General features: G+C 39.1%; 1 protein-coding gene across 1 annotated transcript in view; it reads left to right on the forward strand.

Annotated features, from left to right (window-relative positions):
• Positions 1 to 293: 293 nt before the first annotated feature.
• The window catches only part of IQCJ (IQ motif containing J), a 158928-nt gene continuing 141352 nt past the window's right edge, over positions 294 to 17869 (forward strand). Inside the window, exons 1-2 of the mRNA XM_034780530.1 lie at positions 294 to 372; positions 947 to 1059. Of these exons, the coding sequence (XP_034636421.1) occupies positions 294 to 372; positions 947 to 1059 (192 nt within the window). The remainder of the gene's footprint in view (positions 373 to 946; positions 1060 to 17869) is intronic.

A 17869-nucleotide genomic window follows, 5' to 3' on the forward strand; every position in this document is an offset into this window, starting at 1 on the left:
TCAGATTAAATATATAATGAAATACTTTAAATTAAATATAATTTCATGTCTCTCTCCAACTTCTTTCTCAATCCTCTTTCATCCATTTATAGTCTCTCAGCTATTGCATTTCCCCACGTAATCATAGATTTCAGTCACTTACAAACCCTGTCATGCTTTTTCACCTGCCTGCTGAGGGAGCTGCATGGATTGTGAAATTGACTTGTTAAAACTTTAAATTCTGTTTCTCTCTGGCTCTGGGGACTTCTGTGTTCCTTCAGCGCTGCACAGAGTGAGAAACAAGCAGACTAGAGATGCGCACTTTAATGATGCAGTACTTGTCTGGTCTACTTGTTCCTGTTGTGAATGTGGAAGACCTAGAGGACTTTGAAGGTCAGAAGAGGGATTGGGTTGTTGGGGGGAGTGGAAGTAGAAATGGATAACTCTAAGGATTGCAGTAAAGAGAATATTTTGGGATCTAGGACTATAAGAGGGAAAGATGGAACATTCACAGGGCTGGGTGGAATGAATGTTGGAGGGAATGAGAGGCACAGCATAGGGTGGGAATGACTCATGGTTTACAAGATGCTACTCTGGGTAAAAGAATGAAAATACGGATACTGGAAATGTGATGCCAATTAACAGCTAAAATAAAACTACCTCAAAATGAATGGGGAAAAAAATACTAAATGCAAGGGAATACAGACAACCTGGGGGGGGGGGGGAAATGTACAAGAGAAAGATGGAGTTTGAAACAAACAGGAACATAAAACTTTCCATGGGAAATTATTGAGGAGACACAGATAAGGAAAGGCTAGATAAATGAGAAAACAGAGCAATTGTAATTCTAATACACTTGATAAAAGTAGACTCATGTTATAAACCTGGGACAAAGTGGAAATGGTGAATATTTTCCACATTTTGTCCTTGAGCAGAATTTCACCATTCTCCCTTTTTTTTTTCTTAGTGCCTTCACCTTCTGTCCAGCAGACAGAATATTTGCTAACCTACATCCTGTTTCAATATGGCTTAAATGTTCAGAAGGCTGCTGGTCATAATGTAAGCAATAGAGTTCTTCAGGTATTAAAATGAGCTTGCCCGAGAAGCAATTGTAAACATGAACTTCTTGGTGTGTGTGTGTGTGCGTTGTAATAGTCATTCTCTCTGATTCTTGTATTGGCTCTGTTCAGTGTACAAGTCAAAGCAAGATTGTTTGAAATGCAAACACTGCAAGCTCAATCTGCTCTGAAAATAAAATTTGCTTTCTGCTTCATACATCATTACCAACAATAAAGATTCCAGGACCAGAAGTGAGCTGGCAATTTTATTGATTTATGAGGCAGAATGGAATACAGCTTGCTCTTCTTCAGCTTCCCTGGCTCTGCGGTGAGAATAATAAAAACATGTTTTTATCAGAAAAATAAGGAGATATGGTTTAGAAGATTAGCCAGGGAGGGATATGCAGCAACCAGTGCTCTTCTCTGTCCACTCTGACCTGAGTCAATAAGGAAAAGAGGTAAGCAATTTTTCCATTCTGATTTTACACTGCGGTAAGAACACAGCCCTCAAAGGAAATGTGCTTACAGTTTATAATTTAGAAAATTTACCTTTATCAGAGGTGGAGATAAACCACAGAGAAATTATTTTGCTTTGCCCCGCAAAGGAGTCTTTGGAACAGGAGCAGTAAACGGGAGTTTTATGAAGGAGTTCTCCAGGTGAAGAAGGGGTACTATGTGACCCTTAGGGTGAGTTTGTTTTGTGTGTTTGAATTTTATAGTATGGTCAGTTTAGTAGGCTGTTCTCTGAGCCAGGTGGCCTGCGAGGCTAGGCTGATAGCTTACTAACTAGCCTCCTGCCTACTATCCTTTGATCCCTTGACAAGGGGGTGGGGCCAACTTCGGGAGAACAGGAGTTTAAAAAGTCTCCTCCTAAGCAACAAGAGGACCTAGTGAATAGGGAAGTTGAGAGGGAATGCAAGAGACATATACACCTAATAAAATACTCTAAACTTAAACCAATAGCTTCCCCCCCCCCAACATACCAAACAAACAAAAAAACCCTGCAAGAGTAAAAATGCAGGTAGAAGTCCAGCAATGGAATGAGGACTATCCAGTCTATTGCACTGAATGCTGTATGTATGATTAGCTGCCTCATGAATAAGTGGCAAATCTGTACATTCAGTGCAAGGAACCCATGGCCATCAGAGTATGGGCTATTGACACCAAAATGACTGAACTGGAGAAGCTAAGGGAGACAGAGGTACACTGAGAAGACTTTCGGGGACACAGCTAAGCAGTCCCACCCCCGTCTGATAGCCTCTGTGCTGTCGAGGATGATGAAAGTTTTGGGGAAGACCACCATCAAGCTGGAGTGAAGGAAAACATAGGTGGGACCCTCCTTCCAGATGATGTCATGGTATCTTCTCTCACTGAGAGGGATACCTCTCTGGGAGAAGGGACCCAAATTATTAGGATGAGACAGGTAACAGTAATGAAGTTTTGATTATTAGGTAAATAGTTGTTTGTGATGACTGGGAGAACAGCGTGGTGACAGCTAGACAAACTTATATGCAGTAATGGGGAGGAGCCAGTGTTTGTGGTACATGTAGGTATTAATGACATAGGGAAAGGTAGGAGAGAGGTCTTGGGGGCAAAATTTAGGCTGTTTGATAAGAGAATAAAATCCAGGGCCTCCAAGGTGATATTCTCTGGAATGCTTCCAGTTCTAGGCACAGAGCCAGTTAGACAGGCAGAACTTCAGGGTCTCAATGCATGGATGAGATGATGGGGAACCTTTTATTAGAAACTGGGGAACCTTTTGGAAGGATAGGCTCCACTTAAACCAGATTGCTGGCATGTAAAATTAATAAATCCTACCCTAAGGGACGTGTCTGTCTGACCAGCATACTCTGCACCTGTTGGCTTTCCCTTAGTCCTTGGTTTAAAAATTCCTGACTTTTTTTTCTAAAGGAGATTCTCTATATTCTAGTAAAGAAGGAAGAATAGAAGTTGGTAAAGTATGGGTAGGAGTTGAAGAGAATCAGTTAAATGAAATAGTCCCATTCAATTACATCACATGAAGCCAGACAACTAAATATTGACAAATTTTATAAATGCTTGTACACAAGTGGAAGAAATCTAAATACTAAGATTAGTGAACTTGAATGCCTGGTATTAAACAAGGCTATTGATATAATATGAATTCCAGAAACTTGGTGGAATGATGATAATCAATGGGACGTGGCAATACAGAGTACAAATGGTGGGGGACTAGCACTGTGTGTGAGAGACAGAATAGTCAAATATATTTAAAATCCTAAATGAATCAATCTGTACCCACAAATCTCTAATGATTGAAGTTCCATGTTTGAATAATAGTACAGCAATAGTAATACGCTACTGACCACCTAAACAAGATGGTGACAGTGTCTGTGAAATGATTAGAGAGGCTACAAAACTAGAAAACCCAATAATAGGGGATTTCAACTATCCCCATATTGACTGAGAACATGTCACCCCAGGACTGGATGCAGAGATAAAATTTCTAGACTCCATTAGTGACTACTTTCTGGGAGCTGGTCCAGCAACTCATATGGCAATTCTTAGTCCTATGTGGAGCCTAGGATCCGCACAAAGAGGGGAATATAGCTGAACCACTTAGTAATAGAGACCATAATGTAATTAAATTTAACATCCTGGTGGGGTGGGGGGGGAATACCAAAGAAACCTACCACAGTAGCATTTAACTTCAAAAGAGGAATTATACAAAAATGAGGAAGATAGTTAAACGGAAATAAAAAGGAATAGTCAGGAGTGAAATGCGTGCAAGCTGCATGGAAACTTCTTAGGGGCTCAAACTATATGAATATTTTTAAAAACTAAAAGTAAAATTTTTTTTTAATAAAAAAAAAATAGAGGATCAAAAAATACCCCCATGGCTAAACAGCAGAGTAAAAGAGGCTTCCTTAAACAATTGGAAGTGAAATCTTACTGTGGAAAATAGAAAGGAGCATAAACTCTGGCAAGTAAAGTTAAAAATATAATTAGGCAGGGCTAAAAAGAATTTGAAAAGCAACTAGCAAAAGAGTTGAAAACTAATAGCAATTTTTTTAAGTACATGAGATTGGGAAGTCTGCCAAACAATCAGTGAGGCCACTGGATGATCAAGGCGCTAAAGGAGCATTGAAGGAAGACAAGGCTGTTGCGGTGAAGCTAAATGAACTCTTTGCAATGGTCTTTACTTCAGAGGATGTGAAGGGAGATTCCCACACCTGAGCTATTCTTTTTAGGTGACAAATCTGAGGAACTGTCCCAGATTGAGGTGTCAATAGAGGTAGTTTTGGAACATTAAACCGTAATAAATAACTAGGACCAGATGGTATTCACCCAAGAGTTCTCAAGGAACTCAAATATAAAATTGCAGAACTACTAACTGAGGTATGTACCTGTCACTTAAATCCGCCTCTGTACCAAATGACTGGCAGATAGCTAATGTGATGCGCTTTTTTTTTTTTTTAAAAGCTCCCTAGGCGATCCTGGCAATTACAGGCCGGCAAGTCTAACTTGAGTACAAGGCAACCTGGTAGAAACTACAGTAAAAAACAGAATTATTAGACACCTAGAGGAACATGATATATTGTAGAAGAGTCAACACTGCTTCTGTAAAGGGAATTCTTTGTGAGTGCCATCAAGCTTGAGGGCTAGGGTGATTCAGTTGATATAGTGTGCTTGGATTTTCAGGAAGCTCTTGACAAGATCCCTAACCAAAAGCTTATAAGCAAAGTACAGAACATGGGATAAGAGGGAAGGTCCAGTTAAAAGATAGGAAATGAAGGGTAGGAATAAGTAGTCAGTTTTTACAACAGAAAGTGATAAATAGGGTCCCCTCAAGGATTTGTTCTGGGACCTGTGCTATTCAACATATTTATAAGTGAAGTTGCAAAATTTGTAGAACACACTAAATTTCTCAAGATAGTTTAAGTTCAAAGTGGACTGATGAGTTACAAGGGGATCTCACAAAATTGGTGATTGGACAACAAAATAGCAGACAAAATTCAGTGTTAAGTGCAAAGTGATGAACATGGGATGATGTTTTTCAAACTATGCATACAAAATCATGGGGTATAAATTAGCTTTTATAACTCAAGAAAGATTTTGCAGTTCTTGTCACGCCATCTCAAAAAACATGTATTAAAACTGGAAAAGGTATGAGAAGGGCAACAAAAATGATGATGGGTTTGGAAAAGCTTCCATATGAGGAAAGATTAAAAGACTGGGATTGTTCAGTTTAGAAAAGAGATGACTAAGGGGGGAGGAGATATGTTAGAGGTATATAAAATCATGAATGGTATGGAGACAGTGAATAGAGTGCTATTTACCCCTTCACAACACAAGAACCAGGGGTCACCCAATGAAATTAATAGGCAGCGGGTTTTAAAACAAATAAAAGGAAGTATTTCTTCACACCAATACACAGTTAACCCATGGAATTTGTTGCCAGCAGATGTCGTCAAGGCCAAAACTATAACTGGGTTCAAAAAAGAACTAGACAAGTTCATGGAAGATGGTCAGGAACGCAACTTCATGCTGTGGGTGTCCCTAAACCACTGATTGTCAGAAGCTGGGACTGGACAGCAGGGGATGAATCATTCGATAATTGCCCTGTTCAGTTCATTCTCTCTGAAGTCTCTGAACTGGCAACTGTTTGAAGAAAGGATACTGTGCTAGATGGTCCATTGGTCTGACCCTGTGTAGATGTCCTCATGATGTAGGTCATTGTGCTTTTTAAGGACTTTGAAAAAGCTCCTCTTTAAAAAAACCCACACAAAACAACAACAACAAAATTGAAGAAGGTATTCATTTGTGAAGAACAGCATGTATAAAAAGGGCCTAAATGGTGGATGGACACATGGCCCAGTGGCTAGTTTACAGGACTAGGAGATGGAACCCAGGTCTCCTATATACAGAGCCATGTCACTGATTTTTTTTAAATGACCTTGGGAGAGTTGCTTAATTCCTTTTTGCTTTGTGCCTCAGTTTTCTCATTTGTAACATGAGGATAATGATACTTACCCACTTTTGTGAAGCACTTTGAAATCTACAGATGAAAAGTGCTATGTAAGGATCATTGGGATTTCTCTGGCCCCTTATTTGTCACTTTGGTGTTGCGAAGGGACCAGAAATTGGCCAATATCTTTAGATAGGGAAATTCCCAACTGATCTGTGGGGCGTGGCCAGAGTGCTGTTCTCGGCTAGCAGATGGCCCTTTGGGGCCACTGCTGGCAAAGTGTAAAGCAGTCTCCTTTGGGGCCACTGCTGGCATAATTTTAAAGCTGTCCCTAGCTGCTGTTAGCTACACTGAAGCCAACATAGAGATGGCCAGAGAACTGGGCAGCTGAAATTGGCTCTTGTTTGCATTTGCCCCACTGCATACTAGCATGTGAATTTTAAACATGTTGGAATCTGGAACTTTTGTTTCTAAATTCTTTGTTCAGGCTCCCTGGCCTCTTCATTTTTTAAAATTATTTTTTATTTTTTAAAGAACTTTCATCAGCATTGATTCCCCTCTTCTCCCCCCTACACCTATGCTAGCTCATTTCTTTCTATGAGTTCAATTGATAGTGTTAAGTGGTTTGGTGTGGGGTTTTTTGGTTTTTTTTTCCCCAGCCTTGTTTGTGCCTGTAATTCTGACTTTAACATATTCTTTTCTTAAATTTTTATCTGTCTTGAGAAAGAACCACTAGTTCTGTTGTCGTTTTTTTCCCCCTTGACAGTAGATTTTGTCTTTTCTTGATTAGATGAGAAAAAGGATCAAGCAACACTATTCCCAATGCTTAAAATAAGGAATAGTTTTCCATTTTTTCCTTGGGAAAACAAAAACTGTCTGGGATTACTTCAGTGCCCTGGAATACTTGATCTTCCGTATCTAGCTGAATACATGCTCTTTAGCTTGTACAAACTGTCAAATTTGTAAACTGGACTGAGTACCCATAGTGTTTTGTTTGCTTTTCTAGCAAAAACACATAGGATTTGTAATAACAGCTAGATAGTATATTTTGGACAGGCTTTAGCCTTACAGTTTCATGCATTTTTTTTTTTTTTTTTTTTTTTTTTTTTTTTTGCCACTCAAACACTGATAGAGAACCCACTTCACAAAGCATCTGTAGCTGCTGGCTTTGTTTCAGCAGCATTTCTTCTGGGACTGAATAGTAACCAGAAGCCTGCTCACCAAGATAACTATTTTGAGTGAGGCTGAGGTAGCCTGTCAGAGACCCATTGGAGGTCATTAAGCCTAAGTTTCAGAATACAGTAATCTGTAAATGTAATAGATCTTAATACAAATATCTATGAGATCTGACATATTAGCATGAATCCTTTCAAGTCAGGGAACCAGCTGGAATATAATGTAGTAGCTCTTTGGCAGTTTTTATATATCTACGCTGCAGGCTTGCTGGGTGTCATGCTTGCACCCATGCTGAGTTAGCCAATCCTGCTTCTGAGAGTCCACGTTGCTGCGCCACACCCCTCACCATACCCCATATACATGTGTCCATACAGGCACTGCAGTTACGTGTGTCTGGTGCTAGGATTTCTAGGGGCATATCTCAGAATTCTTGGGAACTTTCCAACTGGAGCCGGTCTAGGAATTGGTTCCTAGTGTATTGTGGGGGATCTTGTTTGCCCTCCCTTGGCCCTTTTTTGGAAATGGTTTTAGTCTTCCAGTGTTTCCTACTCTGGAGTCTGCTAATTTCTGTCCATTATAACCAGGGGGAAAGCCATGGATCTGTTGGGTGAGCTGCTCTTACATGTTGGTGAATAGTTTTTGCAGTGGAGTAGATGTTTGGGGAGACTCAGGATGGCATTTCAGAAACAGAAGGTGGAGGGACTCTGAGGAACGGACGACTGCAATCACTGGGTTTGATGGCTGCTTGAGCCGACATACCTAGCTAGATTAAAGCGAGCTAGGGTATGTCTATGTTGCAGTCTTTCCATACATCTGTCCCTGCTTCACTGCATTACCTCTCCATGTCCACATCCCCTACATTGCAAGAATTTTGGCACACAATGCATCCTTGAATGTGCACTTTCTGGGTGGTGCTTAGAAAAGCCACCGTCACCCATTTTCTCTCCAGTCAAGAAGAAGCCAAGTTTTTGATGAACCCAGAATTGCCTATGTTGTATCCAAACTCCACAGAGCAGAAGCCAGGTCCGAGGAGCTGAACAGAGCACCTGTGATATTTTGGACATTTGCACAACCCATTCTGAGTGGTATCTCAATCTGGCCACATTTAGGCAGAACTTGGTTTGTAGGCACGTGGAAGACTACCACTCTTTTTTTTTATCCCCAAATTGTCCCCTTGGCTCTGCCAAGTGTAAAGGGCCAGATCCAAAAAAGCATGTGGGGGGAGGAGTTTCTCTAAGACAAATACTAAAACATGGAATCTTAAGAAATATATCTTGTTTATATAATTCTTAGTGTATTTCTTTGGAATAGCTGGTGACTCACTACAATAATAGCTGCTGTTCAAAGACGTCTTACAAAAAGGAAAAAAATGTATTGTGTGTATGTGGTGTCAAAACTGAAGAATAAAATATGTTAAAGTTTACCTTTATAAATCTGTTGGTATAGACAGTCTATTTCATTGTCACAATGGTTCAGCACAAGAATACAAGAATGACAAAATATGCAATGTTACACACTCATTTAGAAGTCTAAGAAAGATATTTTGCACTTGAGTAATATGTGATCATGTAATACTATGTGACCATATATGTACAAGGGGCAGTGTTAAGATAATCAACCTTGTTGCTGTGTCATTTGAGTATTTAAATTCAAAAGAATGTTACGTTAATGCTACTTTTAGAATTCATGCCTTTCCAACTTGTTCTACAAATGTAAACATTACAACTGAGATGGGAGAAATTCAGCTATCAAAAAGTATAGTATTTTTATTGAAAGTCATGATATATCTACAAAAATTTGAAGAGAACAGTCAATTTTCTGAGTCAGAATGAATTCTTAACGTGGAATGCTGTAATCACTGATAAGTACAGCTGGGATGACACAGGCAAAGAACAAACAAACAAAACCAAACCCCAAACAGCTGTCTCTGGGAATGATAGCTCTAAAGTCCCATTTAGAAGTATGAATTATTTTAAACCTCCTTACATATAAAAGATAGTGCTTGCATGATGCTAGCATTAACTAATTTAATGGCCTTGCTGTCCTTATGTTTTCATTTTGTCTAAGCAATTTAACTTTAGGGTGGATAGTTTATGATAGTGAATTTAGGACTAGATAAACTATGAGAACATTAAGCATATCTGCACAGCACTAACTTTGACACACCTAAATTCCCTTAAGGACTGTAAGGGAGGATATGGTTCTTGTACCATTAAATAAAATATTTCCCATTGTAAAGAAAGAGAAAGGGAGGATACATGTAATGGTAACAGTGATAGATAAGTTTGAGATATGGTGTTTGCTCTTCTGTAAATGTTAGCTGGTCCTATGTCGACCCTAGTCACTAAGGGCATGTCTGGACTGCAAGACCGTTTTAATCTAGCTAGTTCAGATCCCAGAGCAGAGAAACTATGGCAGCAACGAGGGCTGTACAAGCGAATCTGGAACCCTGGGGACTTGCTCTGCTGCAGCTTCATTGCTCCAGGATCTGACCCAGCTAGACACTTTTGAAAAATAACTTTATTATTGTAGCGAGTCACCAGCTGTTTGAGAGAAATGCACTAAAGAGTTATATACAGAAGGGTTCCTTGTTTTATTATTTGTCTTAGAGAAACTTTCCCCCATCATGCATTTGTTTTGGACCTAGTCCTTAAAATTTGGCAAAGTTAAGGGACAAAACTGGGGATAAAAAGCAGTGGTTTTCCAAGCTGCATAATATTGCCAGAATGAGATGCCATTCAGAGTGGGCTGCGTATGTGTTAAAAATATTATCACAGGTACTTTGTTCAGTTCACTGGACATGGCTTAATCTCAATGGGGTGTGGTTACACCATGGGCTCTGCTGGGTTCCTCAAAAGCTTGGCTTCATTTGGATTGGAGAGAGAAATAGATAATGGTATTTTTCTAAGCATCTTCTACTTGTAGCATGACAATAAGATATTGCTGATCTTGGTATAATTGTCCCTCTCCTTTCTTGTTGGTTTGGATCAGCAGTGAAATAGTTGATAATTACATTATCATCAGTGGCTATCTGAGTTAAAAATTCATTGAGATTAAAGGAGCAGATCACGCATCTCAAAGCTGTTGTTTCAGGCTTTCTGAAAACTTGGGCAGACATAGATGCATTGGCTATGCTTGGTCCAGGGGTTGCAGGTTTTCTTCACAACCATGAGAGCTAGAGAGGTAGGACTTAGTGGCCAGATGAGCAAGTAAACACAGGAAGATGTACTGAAAATTCTGATGGTACCTTAACTAGAGTGGGTGAGGCCAGTGATCACTATAATACTATAAATGAATTGGTAGTGAATGGAACACAGGCGCTACCTTCCATAGGTGAGAATGGATTGTTTACAGGTTTAAATGAAACCTTTTGCAGTCATCTCTGATCATAAGCTTTGGGAGCATGGTGCTTGCTACGTAATTATTTCTGAAATGTAAAGACAGGGCATATAGTTGCAATTGTCATCTGCCCAACTGACCACAATTGGTTCCTTCCAATTTACTCCATTGTTAATGTCCTATTTTTTTTTTTTTAAAGATGGATCTGAGCCATAACTCCAGAACCTGGAAGCCCCAGAACTTAGAAGACCTCTGATTCCAGATCCAAACTTTGGGGCTTCGCTAATATTAAAAAATATTTCTGCTTTGCATATCCAAAACAGGTTGGTGAATAGCTGATGTCAGCTTTGTGGGACACTGTATATGACTCTCCATCCTCACTAGGCACCCTTTAATATAAAGATTTTTGCATTGCCCTGTTTTAGTAATAGTGTCTCTGATATTATTTTTTTCAAAGAACTGATTTATTAAGAAGAAAAAGACTGACTCAAGAATCCCTCCAGTTATTTAGGCTTGGTAGACTCATTATTAACATCTTTGTCATTTATGTTAAATGCACCCCAAATCTACAGGGACCATACTTCTAACAATGAGGGCCATTATTATTTTCTTAGTAATAGTTACCATTAAAACAAGACTTTTACTAAAACTGAAACCAGATTTGTGTTACTAAATTATTAGTGTAAGCAGGTGTAAAAGAAGCTAACTTAAGAAATGCAATTTACCATGATCATTTGTTCTTGGACTCCTAGTCTATTGTTTCTTATCTACTATAATGTTTTAAAATGTGTACTTAAAAATGTTGTTTTGCATGCCAACATGCACTTTGCTTGCATGACTAGGAAATATCGAAACTCACCTTAGTTCCTTAGACTATTTGAAGCAAATGTTCAATGCAAACTATTTGAAATTTGATTTTGTTAGCAAAAAAGATAGAGCTCAAACTTTGCATTGGCAGAAGCAGTTTTTATAGTGATTGAAGTTATTTATGCCTTTACAGACTCTACCACATACATACCCAACATTTGTTGCTAGCTATCTTCTTTAGCACTTGAACTGTTGATTTGAATCCTTTTGATACTATTTGCTGAAAACACAAATATTTGAACAAATGCAGTTTCATTGCTCTGACACTTTTTCCAGTTGCTTGAAAAGTTGTGAATGATCTCTTTTTAAAAATGTATTTTAGCTGCCTGATATTGCACAAGCAACAAAAAACAAAAATCTGTTTGTTCGAAGTGCATTATAAAAATCCATGAATCCACTTTGATACAAGAAAGGAATTAGATTTTCTACTATACCTCTGTGTAGGGTTGCCAACCCTCCAGGATTGTCCTGGAGTCTCCAGAAATTAAAGATTAATATTCAATTAAATATGTCATATGACGAAACCTCCAGGAATACATCCAGCCAGAACTGGCAACCCTACCTCTGTGTTGGGATTAATAAAATTCACAGCATATAGCTAAAGGAATGATCCATTTGAAGTTTGTATTGGCATCTTGGGAAGCTGTGTGAGTGTGCGTGTGTGCATGTGCCCCCCTCCTCCCCCATTAACTTTTTGATTCAGTATTGTTCCTGGATGAACATTTTAAAAATGATCTGAGATGTAACATGCACGTTTCTGCAGAGCCACTAAGGCAGGATCAAAGTCATCCGTAAATTCAAGTTTCCTTTCATTTCCAAAACTGTACATCTCCAAATTACAGTGAATTCGTTCCTGAGCTGGAGAGGTGCCAGAAGTTTCTCATCTAGCTGTCTGTGGGCTGCATTTCTTTCTTTCCTTTTTTTTTTTTTTCCCCCTTTGTGGCTTTCTGATGCTTATAGTGAACTCAACTCAAAGGTTTTTCAGTCTCAGACTTGCCTGATATTCTGTAAGAGTCAGATCGGGCTCTGTAATACTAAGGAATACTGTTCCAGTGTCAGATTCTTAGTCTGATTTCCCTGCAGGTGATTCAGAAACTCCAGGATGCGTCTGGTAATGTATTTAATTTTCTAAATAAGCCACTTAGGTGTTTCCTTTGTGGGTATTTTTGGTACTCTAGTGTTCTGGGTTTTTTGACTAATTGAATGTGAAGATGTTGGGGAGGTTGCCTATTGCAAACACTGATGCTGTTTGTTTTAGCTATCAGCCAAAGATGTGTAGGTAGATTTCATAAAGGGACCTTTTGTCTTTAGATAAACAGGCTTACAAATACTGATAAGCAGATGTAATTTATAATGTACACAAAGCAATAGTAAGTTTATTAGATTTAAATTAAGACTATATTATTCAAACTCATATTTGTGAGCACAGAAATGAGAGATGTGTGTTATTGTAACAGAATTAAAACAGGGTTTGAAGAAATGTCTGGGGATTCACTAAATTGTAAAAGAACGGTGATTCAGCTGCTGTAGCAGAATTTCTGTAGGTTTTTAAACTGCCGTTTATTTTTACTGGAGAAAAAGGTGGCTATGGTTCATAGTAACCCTACATGGCTTTGAGCGTCAGTATTCAGCAAGCAGTTTAGCTATTTTAAATATTAGACCTTGAATAGTAATTAGATCAATGTAAAGCTTCTGTAGCCAAGAGTTAATCTATTCGCCAATATGTAAAAAACCATATGCAAGGTCATGTGTGAATATATACACACACACACACACACACACACACACACACACACACACACATAAATTTGATGAACTCTTACAAAATATGCTGTCAGTGTGAATCTGTGATTACTAAATTATTTGTACTGGAGTCAAATAACCATATTTTTCACATTCTCAAGAGAATAGTTCAATGATTCTTGTACCTCGTGACTTAGTTCTGAGGTGCTTATTAGCTACCTTGCACATGAGAGGCATTATTATAAAATCAAATTGTTTTCTTACCCATTTTAAAAATACCTCCACAAAGTAGAGCATATTTAGTTTTGTGCCACGTGTGTTGTAAACAACAACTTACACTGTGTATTATTTTAATAGACTTTAGAAATAATCCACACGGCTTTTTGTTTCATTCTCTACCACTTAAAATAAAGGACACTTAAAATACTGTATTCATCAATAAAAAGCTATTAATCTGAAATACAGTACATTGAAATGAACATATATAAGTTGCATACACTAGTATATAAAACTAAGTATTCTTGATTAAGAGAAGAGATGTTGTAAAGCGACACATTTTGGAGACAGTAAATTGGCATTAAACCTAATTGTAAATGGTAGTTCTGACATATCAATTTAGGATTCTCAACAAGCAAATTAAAATGGCTTATACACTATGCAGGGAGTATCTAGCTCTCACTTAGCTATTTCTTCGCTTTGGGCTTGCTCCTTTTGAATTGCATGGGGGGGGAAGAGATCAGGTTTCACATAGTGATCTATCTGATATGGTATAGTTAGAGGATGTGGGTTGTAGCTATAGTGTGGGTATGAGAAAACAAATATTTAATGACAAATTTGATATAAAGCCAATATTAATATGAGCCTTTACATTTGCTAGAACAATTCGTTAGATCAGCGGTTCTCAAACTGTGGGTCAGAACCCCCAAGTGGGTTGTGACTGTTTTAATGGGGTTGCCAGGGCTGGCGCTTGGGGTCAAAGCCTGAGCCCCACCGCCCAGGGCTGAATCCCAAGAACTTCCCACCTGGGTGGTGGGGCTCAGGTTATAGGCCCCCCGCCTGGGGCTGAAGCCTTTGTGCTTCAGCTTTGGTCCTCCCACCCGGGGCGGCAGGGCTCAGACTTTAGCTTCGCCCCCCTCCCTTCCCCCTCGAGTCCGTGGCTCAAGCAGGCTCAAGCTTCGATCCCCTCTCCTGGGGTTGTGTAGTAATCAGTGCAGTGAAGTTTGAGAACCCCTGCGTTAGATGATTGTAAATGAACTTGCTAAATTGCACAAGAAATAATATGCATTAGAGGAAACTAATTTATCTGAAGTTGGACATATTGACTTTATTGTCCAGTTGAAGTTTTAATATCTGTCTTACCAAAAGGTGGTATGCTTGCTTTCAATATAATTGGGATGGTGTTTAAAAAAAAAACACACACACACAAAGAATTTACCTCAGTACTCCAAAATTAAGTGTTTAAAAATGGAATTAAATTGTTGTATTGTTGTATGGCTAGATGAAAAGTAATATCCACTGTGTGAATTACAATACTCCATTTGTTTACATCCTAACCATTATAAAGTGCAGATATTTTACCTGTCCTTATCTTGCTTTCTAATCTTATCTTGAATTTTTATGCTATTTAAGGGCTCCATCCTGCATACTCTTACTCACTTTCAGTAGTTTATGCACTCAACTAATCCTAATGAAATCAATGGAAGTATTCACATGCCTAGTGCTCACAGGATCAAGTCATATTTTCCACATTAAAATTTTCTGTAGTCCTGAAATACAGAAAAGAGACCAAATTCAACAAAAACTGCAACACTTATATAGCTGTATTATCAATGTTTTTGTGCCAGTCTGATTTTGTAGACTTTATATTGTTTATAAATATATAACTGCTAGGTTTTTACAGTCTGGTATGGCTACTTAGTTTTGCTTAATGTTTTAAAAGATAATTCTCTAGTTTCTTGTTGGATTTGAACAGGAAATAAATCTGAGAGGATTGAGAGGAAGCGTACAGTTTGTTGTGCAGTAGCTGGAGAAGCAAATATATTGCTGTTTTGCAGTGCGTGTGGTACATTCTGTACTTTGAACCTGCTCCTAGCATAGGCATCGACTCTGAGGGTGCTCCAGGGTTAGTGGCAGTCAAGCAAGAGTTTCAAGGATCGCAGTGGAGCAACTCATGGGGACTTAGGACTGACTCTGGAGTTGGACACCTAAGTTGTTTCATGGATCACTTCTGAGTGTGCCTACCGGATCAAGTCCCATTCAAAATTTGGCTGGATGAGGTGTAATTTTTGAGTGATTAGAGCATTCGTCTGGGGTGAGGGACACCTAAGTTCAACTTCCCCCTCTCGGCCATAAGGAGAGAAAGAATTTGAACAGGGGTTTCACACCTCTCTAATCACTGGAGTATGGGATGTTCTGATGTGGGGCTCCTTTGGTCTCTCCTGTTCCACTATGGATAAATGAGTGGTTGAAGCAGGCAGACTGGACCCAAAGTCTCCCACAATCCACTCATTTTCTGCACTAAACTGTTGTCCAGTGTTGCTGTATTGTGACAATTGCTGTGGTTAGCTGTGGCAGAATTTTAGCAGTAGGTGATTTGTTCTGTTCTTATGGGCTCCATAATGGTGGTATCAGAGTATGAGATGTAATCTTGTATTTCCTTACATAGTTTGATATAAGAATGGCCATACTGGGTCAGAGCAAAGGTCCATCCAGCCCAATATCCTGTCTGCTGACAGTGGCCAATGCCAGATTCCCAGAGGGAGTGAACCTAACAGGTAATGATCAAGTGATCTCTCTCTGCCATTCAGCTCCACTCTCTCACAAACAGAGGCTAGGGACACCATTTCTTCCCCCCCCTGGCTAATAGCCATTAATGGACTTAACCGCCATGAATTTATCTAGTTCTCTTTTAAACCCTGTTATAGTCCTAGCCTTCACAACCTCCTCAGGTCAATTTGTAATATGCGTTATTGTTTTGGATGAATGGTCTGTCTCTTTTAATATATTACTCCTGGCTCTTTAAAATTCCATCTGTCCTGAAGGATGAATTAAATTGCATGAAACTGAGTCCAGCTTAAAAACAAAACAAAACAAAAAACTATCCCTACTTGCAGGACAGGTAGGATTCTAAAAGGGCCAGGAAAATATCCCATTTTTATACAAAATATCTAAGTCGTTTTCTTAGAAAAGTACTGGAATACCAGTATTTGGTTTGCTGATTCTTAATAAGCACACTTCCCCTGGAAATTTAAATATTGTGTTTTTGTTTTTTAACAATGAGGTTCGAGGACATTAATATGCTGTATTACTTACATGCTGTAGGAAGATAGAAACATTTTAGCACATATGTTTAATACTAGAATGTCAGCTACTCTGAAAATAGAATTTGATATATGAACAAAAATGGTCAAGATGTTTTAGAAGATATTGTCACCTGTGTTCCATTATATCTCCAACTGCATTTGTGCATCCCAGGTTGGCTACATAAATTCAGCCACTTTACCTGCTCTTGATAAGCCTAAAACAATAAGGGAATGTTAACTCATCTACTGTGGTCATGCCCCTAATTAGGAGTGTTTTGGCAGATGTTTTTACATCAGTTTCTGCAGCGTGGACGGTAACTGAGTTTCTTTCTCTTGCCATCCTGGGCATAATACCAGAAACATTAGGACTGGATTGTTTTCAAGAGAAATTACTCTTGATTATACTAGCTACTTGCCAAATGCTTGTCTTGCCAGGAAATGGAAAAAAAAATGTCCACACCTCAACAAATGGACTAATGAGTTTAACTCATATGTCAACTTGGAAATAGTATTACTAATACAAAAACAAACCCAACTGTTCATGTTTTTATTTGGATATTTGTAATATACAATTTTTTGCTCTCACTCGATTAGTGTTTATAATCAGGATTTTTCTAAGCAAGTCATTTCTGTGTTACTATTCAAGCACCATGAGGATCAGTCATATGCCCGTCCCACAAGAGGCACAATGTTTAAGACCTGATTGTTTAGTGGACTTTACTATCTCAACAGTTGTAGGTGAAACAGGAGAATACCAGAAATGATACAGAGGCCAACTCTGTAAAAGGACAGACTCAACGCGGAAACTCTAACAATAGGGCAAGGATATTGGTAACCTGGATATCTATTATATCTATTGTACCTTGTGTCTACATTGCATTACCCTATTACAGTGGTTTTCAAACTTTTCAGGCTGCAGACCCCTTTCCAAATGTGTCACCTCTGGGGGTATGCGGTAGACTTACAAGTGGGCATGCGGGGTCATGTGTCCCCCTCCGCCCCCCCCAGTTTTCTGCCTGTCATTTAGCAACAGCTTTTAGAGCAGGGGTAGGCAACCTATGGCACACGTGCCAAAGACGGCACGCGAGCTGATTTTCAGTGGCACTCACACTGCCCGGGTCCTGGCCACCGGTCCTGGGGGCTCTGCATTTTAATTTAATTTTAAATGAAGCTTCTTAAACATTTTTAAAACTTTATTTACTTTATATACAACAATACTTTAGTTATATATTGTAGATTTACAGAAAGAGACCTTCTAAAAACGTTAAAATGTATTACTGGCATGCAAAACCTTAAATGAGAGTGAATAAATGAAGACTTGGCACCCCACTTCTGAAAGGTTGCCGACCCCTGTTCTAGAGCTTTGCAAACTGTGGGGCATGTTCAGGGGGCGAGGGGGTGGAGTGGTGACACCAGGCGGCTTGAGGCAGCCCTGCACAGCGGGGCTCTGAGAGGAA

The sequence above is a fragment of the Trachemys scripta genome, chromosome 9, assembly GCF_013100865.1.
Source record: "Trachemys scripta elegans isolate TJP31775 chromosome 9, CAS_Tse_1.0, whole genome shotgun sequence".
NCBI classification, from domain to species: domain Eukaryota; kingdom Metazoa; phylum Chordata; order Testudines; family Emydidae; genus Trachemys; species Trachemys scripta.